We start from the raw sequence: 19,382 nt of genomic DNA, 5'->3' as shown, positions 1-19,382 counted from the left end.
CTACACTTTCTTTTGAAATGCCTATAGGCTCAGCAATTTCATGCACTTTGACTCGCCGGTCATCCAATACCATATTGTGCACCTGATCAATGATTTATGATGTTGTTACACTTTTTTTGGAAGTCCTTCACGTGGATCATCTTCAAGGCTGGTATGGCCACATTTCAACTCAGCAGCCCATTTCTTAATTGTCAAAAACAAAGGAGAAGAGTGCCCATAAACTTTTATGAACTTAGAATTAATTTCTTTTGCCATTAAACCTTCTTTTACAAAGAATTTTATAACCGCACAATATTCAATTTTATCCATTTCAAGGGATACAGACAACACCTTTGCTTCAGACAGCTGTATAAAGCAAACTACTTGATAGAATGACTTGCAATTTCACATGGATGCTTATGACAGATGTATCAACTTAGAAAAAAAAATCTTGCCAATAGTGTTCCGATCTATGGTCGAGGAAGAGAACTTTTCAGACCACCCTCGTATAATAAAATTAGTGTGCTAACTGAAGCCATGATGCCACTTGAGCTTTGCTTTAAATCATTGCAATGAGCATGCGTGCTAGTTGCAAGTTTGGGAACATAGGCACTTGAAAACGGGAATACTGGAAAAAGTGAGAGAGAGAGAGCATGAAAGAAAAACTGCCAATTCAATGATCTTAGAAATTATTTCATATGAATCTTCATTTACTTTCCAAGAAAGAACTGTAAAGTTAATATTGAAAGAAATACAAGATATCATCAAGCCTTTATATATCAGTGAGCATGCTATATGCTCAAATTATTATTACCATCAGATATCCACGGAGTCAGAAGCCACCATGTGAGGTACCTACTCACACAAAGCTCATCAAATCATGCATTAAACTTGTTCAATGTGTCCGCATTCACAACACTCTTGGCAATGTAATCCACTCACCAACCACTCTCCGTGCAAAGAACATATCCTCAATCCTTTGCTCACTCTCCCCCCCCCCCCTTTACAGTTTCCAGGGATGTCTCTTGTTCTACCCTCCTTCCATTTTATGAAAAATTTCTTCCACGTTAACCTGGTGACAACCCCTGACAAACTTATATGTATCAATCATACCTATTTATGAAGCTTTGCAAATTACATTCCCTTGATCTGTGTTCATCGCCCACATTGTAGAGACCAGTTACCACCTTTGTGAATCTTCTCTGAACCCATTTTTTTCTAACATATCCTCATCCTAATAAAAAACCAGATGATGTAATCTGTGCACAATAATCCATATGAGACTAGATCAAGGCATTCTACAACTGAACAATAACTTCTTTATTGCACAAATTGTGCAATGTGGTCTCTAAACCTCAGTTCCTTATCCACAACCACTCCGAGATCTCTCCTCAACCTCCTTCAAAAGCTTTCCCATCAAGTGTATACTTTACATTCGATTGTTGTTTATCAAATTTCAGAACCTTACACAACAAACATATAACATCTCAATGTTCTCCTCAACTTAACATCATCTAAAACAACTAGTGCATATCTCCAGTTAAACCCATTCCAATATCATTAACATGGGATATTGAGATGGGAGTGCAGAATCTTTTGATTCTACACTCCCATCTATAACATTCTGATAACTGACATCCAGTCATTGCCAAGTCACTTGTCTGTATTCCAATCCTACTGTTTCTATTTTCTCATGTAGCAGATGTATGACCATTCACAAGTATATTAAATGCAATGTTAGTGCATATTAAGTAGTAATATGGACTAACATTGCATTTATATACTTGTGAATGTTAATACATATTAACCATGCTACCGGCCAAGACGTCTATAGACATCAAGGTTATCATGGATGCGAAGTGCATATTAAAATTGTAATACCATTGATATTACATTGAAATATATGATGGATACGAAGAGTATGAGGATGCATATTTGATCCACAATGGCCAGTTTATGTGGTTGAGTAGTAGCTTTTGATTTAGCACTTCAGAATACACATACTTATTCATTTTATGAGCACTACTGTTCTTAATAAATATGCTATAATTTAAAGCAAGTATGTGTATTCTGAAGTGCTAAATCAAAAACTTTTGCAAAATTTAAGTATACCACTGTATATGCATTTCCCCTGTCTAATATGCTTATTACTTTGTTATAGTACATAAGCAAGTATGTAAATACATATAATACTGCTGTTATCAACCCATTTCCATATTCTAGTTCTCACTAATCTCTCTAATAAGTTAACCACAACTCCAGATATGTAGATTGGCCTATAATTTGTAGTCACATCCTTATCACCACCTTTATGCAGTGCAACAATTTTACCTTCTTTACATGGGATGACGTGCTGTTGTACACCTCTTATTTAACATGCATGCTAATACTACTGCCAACTCTCTGGAACATCTGCTTAAGATAGTGTTATGTCATCAAATCCTATTGCCTTATTGATATCAAGCTTATTTATTTCCTCGTGTACCTCCTGCTCACTCACAATTAAGCCAACCTTTCTTATTTCCTCATGATTTCACATTGATGAGGATGAGACACTCTTATGAATTCTCCATTGAATAGCTCAACTATGTCCTCTGCAGCAGTTACCATTCCACCAGCTTCATCTATTAACATCTTACCATAATCATTCTTCCTTCTGCTTGTCACATATCAAGAAAATCCTCTAGTATTTTGCATGATTTGCTAATTTTGCTCATACTGTACTTTGCTGTCCTTACCAAATGAGTCACCCTCCTGAACTGCTCTTTATACTCCTCATGATATTAAATGTTAACATTATTCATCTTGTGCTACTCTACAGTAACAAATACATTCCCACAGTGATGTGGTAAAACATGTCTTTGGTCATAATAAATTTAGTTTAATCCTTTATCCAAGTGTGAGCAAACAAAGTTTGCGCCTGAAAGTATCTTCAGGACTGGGGTAAGGTGGTACAACACCAGGGCAACTCCTTGCAAAGGTGGAGCAAGCTAACATCCACCTTTGCAAGGAGCTGCCCTGGTGTTGTACCACCTTACCCCGGTCCTGAAGTTACTTTCAGGCGCAAACTTTGTTTGCTCACACTTGGATAAAGGATTAAACTAAATTTATTATATTCTAACCAAGTAAAAAATAAACTTTCAACATCTTTCTCTAAATCCACAGTAATTTATTAAAAAGGTGGCTCACCAATTGGCAACTCCTATAGGTAGAGATGACCTTGCTAATGCTTCTGGCTGGTATCTCCACTTGGGCCTGGCTCCCACTGAAGAGACCTCAATAAAGGTCGAAACTAGTCTGGGTAGTGGCCCTTCCCTTAATGCATAACATTATACATTATACATATCTGCAAGGAGATACTGAGATAGGAGTGATGTTAGCTTGCTCCACCTTTGCAAGGAGTTGCACTAGTGTTGTACCACCTTACCCCAGTCCTGAAGATAGTTTCAGGCACAAACTTTGTTTGCTCACACTTGGATAAAGGATTAAACTAAATTTATTATATTCTAACCAAGTGAAAAATAAACTTTCAACATGTCTTGGTCAGTTTCCACACAGCATTTATCTCCCTCCTGCTTGACTCCTAGTTCCATGCCATAGCTCCAACCTATCTCCCAAGCTTCTGTAATCACTGGCCTTGTAGTTCCATATATATTCTTTCCTCACAGACGTCTTCACATGGTTGGCCACTACTCAAGTGATCCCTGCATGGCACTCTCACCAATTGGGATAAATGTGACATCCCAATTCACAAACCACAAACTAAAATGAAATGATTAGATCTAAGACTCTTGATCCTCACGTACCCTCCCTTACTACCGCTTAAGATAGTTATTTCTCAAGAACTCAAGAAATTCGTTTTACTTATACCCAAATGCTTATACCCTATATCTTCATTCCATTCTATATTGCCATAATTAAAATCACCCATAATAATTACCCTTCCCTCGTTAACTAACCGAAGTTGCTTATACATTTCTTCACCACCATCTACATTCCCTGGCCTACAGCAGAATCTGACTAGATATCTCTTCCCATCGATCTTCACCTCACACCATACAGACTCAAAATGATTGTCACTACTTTTCTCTCGCATCTTCACTTTGTGCAGACCTAATTCACATGCTATCATCAACAGCACTAACCCCATCCTCTCTATCCTCACAAAAAAAAAAAAAAAACACCATACCCTTCCATTTCTATTCTCAGCAGAATATCATCAATACCCAACCATGTTTCATTTATTTCAACAATTTTGGAGTCATTAAACTCAATCAGGAAAATCAATTCATCTCCCTTATTTCTGATGCTCCAAGCATTTGTAAATAAGCACCATAATGTTTGGTCTATAACCAGTCCTAACCGTGACACTTGGTTGTGATTTTCCCACACTTACCCGTTTCTGAATTGCCTTTATCACCACTTATCTTACACATCTCAGACTCAACTATTCCCTACCCTTACACCCTAGGCCATCTTATTCTTATGCTAACCATCCCCATATGAACATTTACTACTACTTCCAGCATCCTATACTGTGTCTACTTGTCTGCCCCGACCCCCCCCCTTTTTTCCTTGTCCATCTTTATTCTTGTTCTCTCATTATAATCTCTCTCTCACTACTACTACTATTCTCATTTACACCCATTTCAATCTCACCAGTTTCTCTCTTCTGATCTTTCACTTTACCTCTTACTTCAAGTGCTCTCTTGCTTACATCACTCACTGCACCTCTTTCTAGCAAGTCCTTCTAGCTGATGCACATTAAATCCATTTAAATGCAACCTGTCACTTTAGTACAAATCCATCCTTCTCTCAAATGCATCCCACACATTCACAAATTCCACTACTTTCTCCTCACACAGCTTTTCCAACATATTATTCAAGATTTGTGCTCTCAGTCTCAAATAGATCAATATCATTGACATACCTTGACAATACACTGACTACCTTTCATGCCATACTGTTAACCTTCCTTCCCTAATAACCTCCTGATATATCTATCCTCACATTCTCCTTATGTCCAAAAAAAAGTCATTTTTTCCAACAATCACTTGCTCGTCTGCTTCTCATATCCAACAACATAACAGTTATCCTGCTAATTCACCCTCCTGGAAAACACACTGTGTGGAATCTCTCAATTACTACACCTCTAATAATGGAATCTCCAAACATCGCTATTCTAAAGTCATCACCTTTATTTCACTGCTTTTCTTCATGCTATCTTTTTTTTTTTACATTCTTTCATTCTTATCCACCAAACATATTATCTCAGTGTGCATATTTTTCACTCACTTCTCATTCTGATCAACACTTTCACTTTCAAGTCTTCATTCTGGCAGCTGCATCTGTCAATTTGCCATTCGTTTTTTTTTTTTTTTTTTTTGGTTTCTTCAATCCTTCATTTGCTTCCACAGTATCACTCACTTTCATTTCATCAGCCATACTTTCTATCATTTTCTGCTTTCTTGCTTTTGTTCCATGATTCATACAGTCTTTTGTTCCACCAGTCAGATTTGCATTTACTAATAACTTGTTGTCCAATAGAATATCACATTTTCAACATATCCACACCATCTCTCACCTTCTGTTCAGTCTCTCCACATTCCACCACATATACACGTTGCACCGGTGACAATAAATCATTCTCAAAAAGTACATGCCATTAATTACATCTGCTAAGCTATGAAAAATACACAAAATAATGCCAAAATGCAATCAAAATCACTAATTTGCCATTCGTTTTTTTTTTTTTTTTTTGGTTTCTTCAATCCTTCATTTGCTTCCACAGTATCACTCACTTTCATTTCATCAGCCATACTTTCTATCATTTTCTGCTTTCTTGCTTTTGTTCCATGATTCATACAGTCTTTTGTTCCACCAGTCAGATTTGCATTTACTAATAACTTGTTGTCCAATAGAATATCACATTTTCAACATATCCACACCATCTCTCACCTTCTGTTCAGTCTCTCCACATTCCACCACATATACACGTTGCACCGGTGACAATAAATCATTCTCAAAAAGTACATGCCATTAATTACATCTGCTAAGCTATGAAAAATACACAAAATAATGCCAAAATGCAATCAAAATCACTAATTACTACAAAAATAAAAGATTTTCAACAACAGACTTTTAAGGGCCTTTCACTAAGTGGCCTTCTAGAAGAAATGGGAAATAAGAAGAAGATACTCCATAAAGCATAACAAAATCTAACATAAATTCATTTTAGAGATTACAGACTTTACAACCGTGTTATAAATAACTATTTTAATTTCCCGATGTTTCGACCTACATATTAAAGTCATCATCTGGAGTATATATTATTCAACCTGTGAGATTCTTATCAACCACCCCAATCTGAACAATAATGATGGTCTAAAAATCCCAAGCATATGGAAGGCACATAATCTACCCACAGAACCTTTCTCCCTAAGAGTTAACTATATACTGTAGATAATCCAGAATCCTAAATCTAATATAACAATTGTAATGTTAAAAATAGGACATTGTTACTGTAAAAAAAAATTATCTATAAGAAAGAATGTTTCTCTCATGTTATCTTAAATAGAATTTAGCTTTGATGTAGTTTCTAAATAATTAATTAATTTGTAATTTTATCTGTATTTTTATTTTTTTTTCACTAGAGGTCATGCCAATAGAATAACTGGTGATCAAATCATTGTTTCTTTAGCTTACCGTGTGAAATGTAACTCAGCTTGTCTTGCATATTTGTATATACTCCAGATGATGACCTTAATATGAAGGTCGAAATGTAGAGAAATTAAAATAGTTATTTATAACATGGCTGTAAAGTCCATAATTTCTAAAATGAATGCTGATCACCGTGCAACACTAAAAGAAAGAACTACCATAAAATTCTTTTCTGTGGAATTGCCTTTGGAACGTATCAATTAAATGTTGTGCCCTATAATCAAAGCGATTATCTTCACTTCAGAAAACGAAAGAAAGATGTTTTTCATCAAACTTACTTGTTAGAAGATGATACATGTAAGTATAATAGTCGAGAGAGATCTTCAAATTCTTTTATCGTGATCTAAGGAATCTGAGAGTCAAGGCAGATTGAATGAATGAATATTAAAAATAAATATAATAATAAAATAAAGGAAGAGGCTGGTGAAGAGATTTTTTTATGTTTATACAAGGCAGTCTCATTTTAGGAAGGGGGTTAGGTTCCCAGTTCACTGTTGGTAAAGTGAATCATTTGTAAATTGAGGTAAAATTATCATGTATTATATTTAAACGAAACTGGTTCCTTCACAATACAAATGACTCTTTTACACCAGCTTCTTCATTTATTTCATTAAACAAGGACTTTGTCTTGTTCATGATTACTGCTTGAGTTACAGGAATTTGTTTTCATTCATATCATCAATCGACAGCACTAATACTTTTTCATTTTTTTTCATTACTTCACACCTTGAACATGATGTTCTTCACATTTTTGCATTAACAATTCCAGCATGTGAATGCTTTATCTTATCTGCATGTTTACTATTGTTGAAACTGTAGATGTTAATTTTACACATCATAGTAACTATAATAAATTTAGTTTAATCCTTTATCCAAGTGTGAGCAAACAAAGTTTACGCCTGAAAGTATCTTCAGGACTGGGGTAAGGTAGTACAACACCGGGCTACTCGTTGCAAAGGTGGACCAAGCTAACATCACTCCTATCTCAGTATCTCCCATAATGCAAAACACATCTCCTTGCAGATATGTATAATGTATAATGTTATGCATTAAGAGGAGGACCACTACCCAGACCAGTTTCGACCTTTATTGGGGTCTCTTCAGTGGGAGCCAGGCCCAGATGTGGAGATACCAGGCAGAAGCAATAGCAAGGTCATCTCTACCTATAGGAGTTGCCCAAAGGTGTGCCACCTTTTTATTAAATTACTCTGGATTTAGAGAAAGATGTTGAAAGTTTATTTTACATAAACTTTCTTATGCAAAAATTTATTTATTATGTCTAACCATAAACTTGGTTAGACATAATAAATTTAGTTTAATCCTTTATCCAAGTGTGAGCAAACAAAGTTTGTGCCTGACAGTATCTTCAGGACTGGGGTAAGGTAGTATAACACCGGGCAACTCAGTATCTCCCATAATGCAACTTTGTTTGCTCACACTTGGATAAAGGATTAAACTAAATTTATTATAGTCTAACCAAGTCAAAAATAAACTTTCAACCATCTTTCTCTAAATCCAGAGTAATTTAATAAAAAAGGTGGCACACCTTTGGGCAACTCCTATAGGTAGAGCTGACCTTGCTATTGCTTCTGCCTGGTATCTCCACGTCTGGGCCTGGCTCCCACTGAAGAGACCTCAATAAGGTCGAAAGTAGATGTGTTTTGCATTATGGAGAGATACTGAGATAGGAGTGATGTTAGCTTGCTCCACCTTTGCAACGAGTTGCCCAGTGTTGTACTATCTTACTCCAGTCCTGAAGATACTTTCAGGCGCAAACTTTGTTTGCTCACACTTGGATAAAAGATTAAACTAAATTTATTATAGTCTAACCAAGTGAAAAATAAACTTTCAAAATCATAGTAACTCTCACCTGATTCTATATGTTGAATCACATCTATTTCTTCCACAATGGTAAGTGATTTTCTGCTTTTTCATGCTGAGGATGACATTATTATTATTATGTAACACCTCCAGGGAGTTCAAAGACTCATTGAGGGAGGGCACCTACTCTACAACTCTCCGTTACTCTTGAGTTACAGGAATTTGTTTTCATTCATATCATCAATCGACAACACTAATACTTTTTCCATTTTTTTTTTCATTACTTCACACCTTGAACATGATGTTCTTGACATTTTTGCATTAACAATTCCAGCAGGTGAATGCTTTATCTTATCTGCATGTTTACTATTGTTGAAACTGTAGGAGTTAATTTTACACATCATAGTAACTCTCGCCTGATTCTATATGTTGAATCACATCTATTTCTTCCACAATGGTAAGTGATTTTCTTCTTTTTCATGCTGAGGATGACATTATTATTATTATGTAACACCTCCAGGGAGTTCAAAGACTCATCGAAGGAGGGCACCTATTCTACAACTCTCCGTCTCCACCAACTACCCTCACCTACACCAACACCATCTAATGCCAACCATCACCACTAATATTTTCACAGACAATCACAAACATCCATGCCTACGACGGGATTCGAACCAGCAGCCTTTTGACTGGAGAATGGATATGCTAACCACTCGGCCAACGGACATCAAACTGACTTTATATTTATATAACATTTTAATTTATTGTTTAAATACTAATGTTAGTAAAATTTTCATAGCAGTCCTTACAACGTGGTTCACGGCCACATTGTAAGGACCAAAACGAAAACAAACTGTTTTGTAATCTCTACCCTCAATGCCACAGAATATTTTAAAAAAATTAATTTTGAAATGCTTGTTCATTTGAATCTTCACGAATAGAGAAAACATAAAATGAGTCCTTTTTCTGTATTTATTATATATCTGCTGTACAAAAAATTAACCACACCCAACATGGATTGAATCGAAATATCAATGATCTGATTAGACTTGATCTTATTGCAGCCAATAGAGGTTAATAATAAGTATTCAGTAAATAAGAAAGTGTGTTATACTCAGTGTGTTATATTGTAATTCCTGTAGTGCAAATAAAGCATGGACAAGTTTTACCATTTAGGACAGCATTATATTTCTCTCTGAATTAAAAAGTTTCCAATCAACAGTTGTAAGAAGCATTACATGATTTGAATATCTTCTGGGGATGTTAAACAGGTTGCTCAGGATACCACAATGACTCAAACAAAAGAGAAAATATGTTATTTTCAACTCATAAGCTGACACATTTAAAAAACTATTTAAAAAAAATCTCAGATGTAGGAGTGATGCTGTAGTGTCTACTTACTGTTCATAGGATTGATCTATACTGCTTGGAAGAACACGATAATATGCAGAACAAACAGCGGTGGCACCCACCTTAATAAGGTGTAGGACCACCTTTAGCAGTGATGACCACAGCAATCCTACAGGGTATATTTTCCACAAGAGCACAATAGTGATCAATGGGAATTGTGGACAATTCTTCCTGTAGGCATACAAATGAGGTCCTGGACTGTTGTGAGGGGGACTTCCCATGACCTCATCCGACACTCCAGTTTATCCCAGATCTCAACCATAGGGTTAAGATCAGAGATCTCCGGAGGATTCAAATGTGGTGATGTACATGTCCACAAATGTTATCATGAAGTTATAGCAGTAGCCTTATGATATGGTGCACTGTCTTGCATGAATGAAACAATGGTCAGTTTCATAGAAATGCCACGAAGTAGGATGCATTGCAATGTCCAGAATGTTCAGATACCTCTCGGAGTTCAATGTTCGTGTCACCACAAACAAGGAAAAAAAGGACCATACAATCACACCACCACCTCCAAATTTCATAGTTGGGGTTATGCATTCTAGTAAGAGATGCTCACCAGGCATCAGACACACTGCATTCATCCATCCATCTGCTCTACCAAGTAGGCGGACAGGTGTGGGTATGATTCTCGTTCCATTGTACATACTTTTTGCACCATAGAAGACAATGCTGAATGTTGGTTCAGGTAATGTGTAGCTTGTATATTGCAGTTCCACCATGGAAACCCATGTTGTGAGTCTCGGTTCTGAATGTTTTGGTGTATATTCATGCTCCAGTCGATGCATTCAACTGTATGGCAAAGAATGGCAGTTTTTACATATTATCCTTCGCAGCACCCTATGGTCACATTCAGTGAGTATGGTGGGTTATCCGCTGTGGGTAGCACTTGCAGTTGACTCCCTGTGCTTCCATCTCAGTATGGTATCACTGATTTGTTGACTTGGGATGGCCCAATCTGTCGACAATTTGCTGAACAGATAAGCCTTCAACATGGCATCCTATCACAATGCTTCTTGCAAACTCTGTCAGTTCCCGTCTCGAAGACATTTCACCCGGACACAGTTGAACTGACTTGGGAGCATCATATTCCAATATTTATACCAGCTACAAACATATGACCTGTCACATGGCACCTTGGCAGCTAATTTCTTTTCAAACAGTGTATTTTTGATGCAGAGGGAATGAGTGGGTAGGGAGATATCATTCTGCAGTTATTTGTGCAGCAAAGAAAGACTAGAAGGTTATGGACTAATCTGAACCTTACAATTAGAAAGTTTAAGAGTGGTAAAAAGTCTTTTTGGAGATTAATCTACTTTTTTTTTTAAAATCAGTTAATAGCAGATCAATCATTACCCTCACCACTTTGATGTTCCATTCCATAAAACCTAGAGCACGTTAGTACCAAGAGTGAACTAAGGAATAATAACCCAAGAACTCAGCTATAGAGATAAACCACTGTAATTTTTTCAAGCAATCAATAATTAGAGTAGTGCTTTCACACTTAGCAATAAAAATCGTCTATCTTATTCACATTCACAAACACCCATGCCACAACAAATTCAAACACCTATCAACACCGAGTTAGAAAATTATCAGTTCATGTCAACAGATATACAAATGAAGAATGAAAATTTACCATACTTTGGTAACATACGAGGGTAGCTCCATTAGTTTTTGGTCTGACTAACTTTCAGAGGTGACAGAAAGAAAACAACTGTGTCACTTTTCAAAATAATTTCCCTTTACTTCAACACACTTTTCAGATCTCTGAATTAACATTTCTATGTCCTTGAAAAAAATAGTCTGTACGTTTGTCTGCAAAATGGCCTAAAATTGTATCTTTCACCTCACTGAAATCTGCAAATTTTCTTCCTCACAGGTCTTTCTTCAGTTTCAAGAAGAGGTAGTAGTAGTAGTCACTGGGTGCTAGATCTGGGCCGTAGGGTGGGTATTCAATCTCCTGGAAGCCACAGTCCTTCACTGCAGCCTTCGCAACGATAGCTGTATGGTCTGGAGAATTTGTCATGAAGCATAATATTCTGTATTCACGATGGCATTCCATTCCTTGAAGTCAATCAAGAGAGTTTCCCAGCAATCCCAAAATCTGGTTGCCATGATCTTCTTGGTGGACAGAGTGACCTTGGTTTTTCTCGGCAGTGCTTTGCCTGGTTTGTGCCACTCCATGGATTTCCTTTTGGAAAGAGGATCATAATAAAGGACCATGGTTTCATCCCTGGTGACAATTAATTCCAGCACTTTTCTCCGATTCCCTTGACAAAGCTCTAAAATTTGCAGGAACAGGTCACACGCTGCTCCTGAATTGAAGAGAGAAGTCGGGACACCCACCTTGCACTGACCTTCATCATGTGAAGCTTCTTGTGAATGATGCAAAAGGCAGTTGTTATAGAAAGCCCCAACCTCGCTGATATATCTTTGAGCTTCAGTCATCTGTCATTGATCAACTACTCCTCAACAAGACATCTTCAGTCAATACTTCTACAGGCCAACCATAATGAGGATCATCTTCGATGCTCTCTTCCTAGGCGAAACTGTTCAGCCCATTCCTTCACAGTGGAATATGAAGGAGAAACTTCCCCATAGACATCATACTATCGCTGTTTGATAGCACTTGGAGAAAGCCCTTCTTTGGTGAAAAACTTTATCACAACACAGTTAGTCTAACGAGTGCCTCCAACTGAATGATGCAGGTAGAGAGTTGAAACTGGTACATTAACCGCCCTATAGATGGTTCTGTCTGTCAAACACAGCATTTTAAAACTGGCATGACTTTTGTATGTCTGGCTTGTGGGTTTGGAACTACCTCATATAACTTCAGTTCAGCTTGTTCTGAAGGAATTACAGAGTTAAAAATAAATACAAAACATTTTACTATGCATAGGCAGCTATGTTGGCATCATGTGGAATAACATCAAATAAACAATAATGCAGAAAGATTAGATCAGGCAAGACAAACTGAAAGGCTACTAATAAGTACTTTCTAAATTGCATAGCCTTTATAAACTTACTTTTATTTCCTGCAGAGAATGATGATAAGAAATGTTTGAAATTGCATGAAATCTGGATGACATAGCCCAAAGTTCTGAATGCAAGCTTAAGCTAAAGTTCATTTTTAGAAATGGATGACTTTATAGAACAAAGATGAATAAGTGGAAAGACATTAAATGGTTATTTAGCAGACATCAAAAAAGTTTGCAAACATAATAGCAATTAACTGCAATATTGTTTAGTGCCGTCGGCTATATAATAAAGCAAGTAATTAATAAACAATAGAAAAATCTGTAATTTTTACATGTTCACAGGGCTGTGGCAATTAAATTCGTCATGTGTAGATACAGGTAATTAAGATAACTGTAAACTTACTTTCTTTCAAATGCTGGTTTAATTTATGAAGGTCATTTGGATGACAAAGCTCTTGTACAATGCACCCAACTAGATCTTTATTCAGGTACTGACTATATGTTGATGATACTCCACTATTAGTGAGGAGAAAATAAATAAATAAATAAATACACACACACATACACATAACTTACTATTGATGTTTATTATTATTTTATTTAAAAATTGATAAGTTGTGAAACATAATCATTTAAATACACTTTTGAGGAAATTAGAGTAAACACATGCATTTTTACATTTCACTGTTGTATATCCCCCCCACCACCACCACACACAAACATCTTTAATAATTTTTGTCATATGTTTTTAAGCCTTTAGTTTACAATTTTTGAGGAAGCTGTTCATTTTTTCACGGTGGAACCATATGCACAAATTACAATTAGCTTGTTTTGTATGATCGTTTGAATTTCCCTTTTATAGACAACCACAGATATTCTACCATTAGGCTTAAGAAATTCCCAGGTCACTAAGCAATTAAAAAAAAATTTATTGGTTGGCTGAGTGGCTAGCAATCTTATCTCCAACCAACAGGTTATGTATTTCAGTCCTACTATATGGATTCCAACACGTGTGTTTTTGTCCCCATAAATTCTTTACTATGTATTACTGTATAAATGTTTGCAATAATTTTTAGATGCAAGCGAAATTCAGTGCATAGCATTAAAATAATAAACTTGCTGGTTGGAGGTTGGCAGTGACTTCAAAAAGTTCAGCATTTGGTCTGCAGGAAAGGATTTCTGAGTTATTTAGCCCTTAGCCACCAACAGCACTAATTCACACTAATCTATTTCACACTAAAAGTAGTGTGAAATAGATAAACAGCATTTCACAGATGATTCATATTAAATTAAGCAAATAAATAATGCCATTTTCCCTTCATTGTGAGAGAAATTTCTTGAGTTCAAAACAAGTCAAGAAATTCATTGTCTTGTTAGAAAAGAGCTTTTCTCTATAGAACAAACTTCCTGAACTGGAACAGCACCTGTTTGCTTTTAATCATTCACACAAAAAAAAACAACAACAACAACTAGATTTTGTAATCAAATCAACAATAACTGCTTTCTTTCCTTCTTTCTTTTTTTTACACTACATTTTGCATTTTTAAAATAAATTTTGTGCATTGTCATGCATTATTAAAATAAATTTCATGAGTTGTCAGCAATGCATGAAATTTATTTGAATAATGCATGAAGAAAAAATGACAGCAATGCATGAGAATCATGCATTGCTGACATTTTTCCCATTCATTAACTGATATCATGGGACCAAAAATAATATTCTCCTAAGTTGATTATAATTTCCAGCTTTGTAATTCATGTAACCTGTTCTAATGGGAACATCAATATAATTAGATATTTCCCAAGAAAGCACAGCATGATCACTGTCACCAGTTGGTGGTAAAATAGTCATATTCTTAATAGAGATCCCTTCTGACGCTATGAAAAAATCCAACACTCTTTGATCTCGAGTTCCTTCTTTCACATGCTGCTTGAGAAAGTTATCTCGCAACAATTCATTAAATTCCTCTTCATATTTATGAGATTTCTCTTCTACCCAATCAATGTTTGGATATAATTAAAGTCACCCATAATGATCATTCATTTGGATCCATAAGGCTAAATTGGAGATGCATTTCTTCATTTCCTGCAACTGTCAGTCTGTAGCAACACACTACCATATTTTCATTTTGTTGGTCTCCACTTCACACCAGATAGCCTCAAACACGCTGCTACATGGGAAATTGTTACCATCATTGTTTTATTGTGTTTCTACCTTAAGTGGACTTAAGTCGTCTGATATCATTAGTAGTATCCCCCCCCCCCCCACTCTCTCTCTCTCTCTCTCTCTCCTATGTTTTCAAGTCATTCCTAAAAATAATATACCCATTACACTCAATCCCAGTTACCATATCTGATTCTGATTGTTTCACTAATGCCAACAATCTTAGGGCACATCGTATTCAAGAAAGCAGCAAACTCAACTATTTTGTTTCTGATGTTCCTGGCATCAGAATTTAAATAACCATATTGCTAAATTGGCAAATTTTGGATCCAGGGCCACCAAGTATAGATGTTTTTAAAAATTTAATTAACTGACTATTTACATTTCAGCAGCAAGCTTAAATAACTGCAATCAATAATGTTAAAGTGTTTTTGGTTTTTTGAAGGGGGGATGGAGGCAATTATTTTGATGATTGCAATGAAACAAACATTAACTGGACACATAAATTCAGCACTGGTTTCTTTTTTGAAACAATTATAATAACCAGGTCAAAAAGATCATTACAAATGGCTTTCAGAAGTTTCACAGAATTTCATTTAAGTGCTGAAATAAAAGAAGGTCACATTCCAAATAAAATCATCAAGGGATGAAGATGAATAATTTTGCATTTAGATGAAAGCGAGTTATTTGCCTTGTCCTTTACATGGAAGAAATTTTTTTTTCTTCTTTTTTCTTGGTTATGGCAGCCAGTTTTATTTGGCAGATCCACCAGAATTTTCACAATTTCGGAGGGTTTGAAATTAATCATAGCAATTGATATGATGAGCTTATCCAAAGCATGGACTGGAATATAACTCGCCCTTGCATATATCTCGTTCCCATGATTTTACTTTACAAAAAACGAAATTAAAAAGTTTCACATATATCTCACACACAAAAATAGTTTAAAACTTTAAGAAATAGATAGTGAATGTTGTTTTGGCAGTTTCAGATATATTGGAATTTGGTTGAAGAGAATCAGAATTTCAATTCAACAATCGTCGACGTGCTTTTGTCGTTGAGTCATGCAATCTTTTGTTAATAATCACATGCACATTTTCATAGCTGCGATATGTCTACTGGCCTACCACTGCTGTCCATTTTGTGCTCTGTTTTCACTTTTCATTAGACATATGTGAAGAGTTTTAAAATAGGTATACCGTGAGCAGACATATCGATACAAAATAAATAACGGAAAAAACTCACGTAGAAAGATTATTTAATAGTATAATTTTCGCCTGTGTGTCACAGGCATCTTCAGTACATTAAGCTCAAAATTAAACACTAACTGACAATTCGAAAAAGTGCCACCTAAGTAGCTGGTGCAAGATAACTAAAAAGGTCTATAACTTTCCTAAAAAAAAAAAAAAAAAAAAAAAAAAAAAAATTAATACAATAAAAAGTTAGGAAATATTAGCTGATTTGTAAAGTACTATCTCCCATAAAGGGGATAGACGTAAGTCGTCGGATCTGTTTAAGTTAGGAGAATGAAGTAGAGTTCCACATGTTTCTTTATAAAGGCGTTCCATGAGAAACTGACTTTTGTGAAGAACTCTTGTCTTTCTCCAATGAACTCTGTGTCTAGTGAAGATGGCATGTTCAGAAAGTCCAGACTTTTCAGGTTTAAAGTATTCAATATAAGATTGGTGTTCTTCTAGCCGAATAGAGGCAGATCTTCCCGTTTGTCCGAAATAAGTTAATCCACAAGAGCACGGAATCTGGTAGACACCTGGATGATTAAGATGTGGAAGCTTGTCCTTAGGAGAAGTGAAAAAGGTGGAGATTTTTCTAAATGGTCGAAAGGCAACAAAAATATTCAGTGGTTTTAAAACTTTTGCTAAACGTTCACTGATGCCTTGTACATAAGGGATAGTAATGCGCGTTGTTTCCTCTGTGTTTGAAGAGGAAGACATTAAAACTACTCAAAGTTTTTTTAATGAAGCAATTCTTATAACCGTTAGATAGAAAGGAAGAAGTTATATATTGTAGTTCTTTCTGTAAAAGATCGTCTGAAGAACAAAAGGAGTGTGCCCGATGAACCAGTGTTTTAATAGTTCCTGCCTTTTGACTGGGATGGTGATGAGATTCAGCATGGATATAATGGCCTGTATGAGTCTTCTTTCTATAAACTGAGAAATGTAGGTACCATCTGGTTGGCGAAGAATTAGAAGATCTAAAAAGGCTAACTGCTTATTTGATTCTACTTCTAGGGTAAACTTGATCTTAGGATGAAATGCGTTTAACTTAGTGAGAAATTGTTGAAGTTCATCAGAAGAGCCATTCCATACAGCAAAAATGTCATCGACATATCTGAACCAATGAGTAGGTCTGGGAGAAATGTTGTCAAAGATACGTTGTTCAAAATGTTCCATAAAGAAATTGGAGATAGCAGGAGAAAGAGGATTACCCATTGCTGTTCCTTCAATTTGTTGATACACCTTATTTTTAAAGGAAAAATAACCAGAATTTATTACAAAATCAAATACGTTTACAATGTCTGAAGGAAATTCTTGTTGTAGTAATTCAATACTTTCCGAAAGAGGCACATTTGTAAATAAAGAAACAACATCTAAACTGATCATGATATCAGAAACATCCAAATGAAGATCTGAAATTTTATTTTTGAAATCAAAAGTATTTTTTATATAAGTATCAGTTCTTCTAGTTGAAGAGGAGAGTAAATTTGATAAAAATTTTGAGATTTTGTAAGTGGGGCAACCTATACAATCTACGACTGGTCTTAATGGAATGCCTGGTTTATGAACTTTTGGAAGACCATATAATCTAGGTGGACGACCGAAGAAGGTTTAAAGTTTTTTCTTTTGATCTTCATTCCATGTAGACACATTATCTATAAGAGAATTAAGTCTCTTCAATTGACTCCAGGTAGGATCCGATGTAAGAGGCCTATAAGTTGAATAGTCGAAGTAAAAGAGACATTTTTCTCTCATATTCCTTCCTATCTTGAATCACTATAGCCTTCCCCTTATCAGCTTTCGTAATTATTAAATTATTGTTATTCTTCAGTGATTTCAATGCTTTAAACTCAGAGTAAGAAAGATTAGGATGAGGAGGCTTGGCATGAAAAAGATTTGTGCACATTCAAAACGTAATCTGTTGGCTGTTTTTTGGGATAAGGATCGAATACCCCTGTCTATGTTATGAAAAAAATCCATAATTGGCACCTTATTCGGCGTAACAGTGAAATCATATCCTTTTGATAAAACAAAACATTCACAGTCTGTTAGTGGACGTCCGGAAACATTTATAACTACTTTATCTATATCAATAGTATTATTACTGGATCTAGGTATGTTGACTAGTGATTTAAATTTGCGTTTTAGCTTGTCACGAGAATCATTAAATACCTTAAAGTAAGAACTCGAAGATATGCGCATTACAGTAGTAAAAGTTTCAACTGTTAAAACAGATTCCAGAGCATTTTTATATTCATAATTTCTCTATTTAAGATGGCAAGAGATTTTTTAGCTTCGTGTAGCTGATTATTTAAAAGAGACTTACTAGCTTTGAAGTAAATCCAATGAGCTTTTGGGGACCTAAAAACCTGTTGTAAAATAAAAGAAGTTTTTAGGTCCCCAAAAGCATCGGGCACACTCCTTTTGTTCTTCAGACGATCTTTTACAGAAAGAACTACAATATATAACTTCTTCCTTTCTATCTAATGGTTATAAGAATTGCTTCATTAAAAAAACTTTGAGTAGTTTTAATATGTCTTCCTCTTCAAACACAGAGGAAATAACGCGCATTACTATCCCTTATGTACAAGGCATCAGTGAACGTATAGCAAAAGTTTTAAAACCACTGAATATTTTTGTTGCCTTTTGACCGTTTAGAAAAATCTCCACCTTTCTCACTTCTCCTAAGGACAAGCTTCCACATCTTAATCATCCAGGTGTCTACCAGATTCCGTGCTCTTGTGGATTAACTTATTTCGGACAAACGGGAAGATCTGCCTCTATTCGGCTAGAAGAACACCAATCTTATATTGAATACTTTAAACCTGAAAAGTCTGGACTTTCTGAACATGCCATCTTCACTAGACACAGAGTTCATTGGAGAAAGACAAGAGTTCTTCACAAAAGTCAGTTTCTCATGGAACGCCTTTATAAAGAAACATGTGGAACTCTACTTCATTCTCCTAACTTAAACAGATCCGACGGCTTACGTCTATCCCCTTTATGGGAGATAGTACTTTACAAATCAGCTAATCTTTCCTAACATTTTATTGTTAAGGAAAGTTATTG

General features: G+C 35.6%; 1 protein-coding gene across 1 annotated transcript in view; it reads right to left on the bottom strand.

Annotated features, from left to right (window-relative positions):
• The window catches only part of LOC150107444 (uncharacterized), a 526,289-nt gene that overhangs the window by 185,141 nt on the left and 321,766 nt on the right, over window positions 1-19,382 (bottom strand). Inside the window, exon 10 of the mRNA XM_090392100.1 lies at window positions 13,318-13,430. Coding sequence (XP_090248226.1) covers window positions 13,318-13,430 — 113 coding nt within the window. The remainder of the gene's footprint in view (window positions 1-13,317; window positions 13,431-19,382) is intronic.

The sequence above is a fragment of the Typopeltis vanoorti genome, chromosome 4 (assembly GCF_054136105.1).
Source record: "Typopeltis vanoorti isolate ZY-2024b chromosome 4, IOZ_Tvanoo_1.0, whole genome shotgun sequence".
In the NCBI taxonomy this organism is placed as follows: Eukaryota; Metazoa; Arthropoda; class Arachnida; order Uropygi; family Thelyphonidae; genus Typopeltis; species Typopeltis vanoorti.
This window is presented reverse-complemented; position numbering and strand designations above follow the sequence as displayed.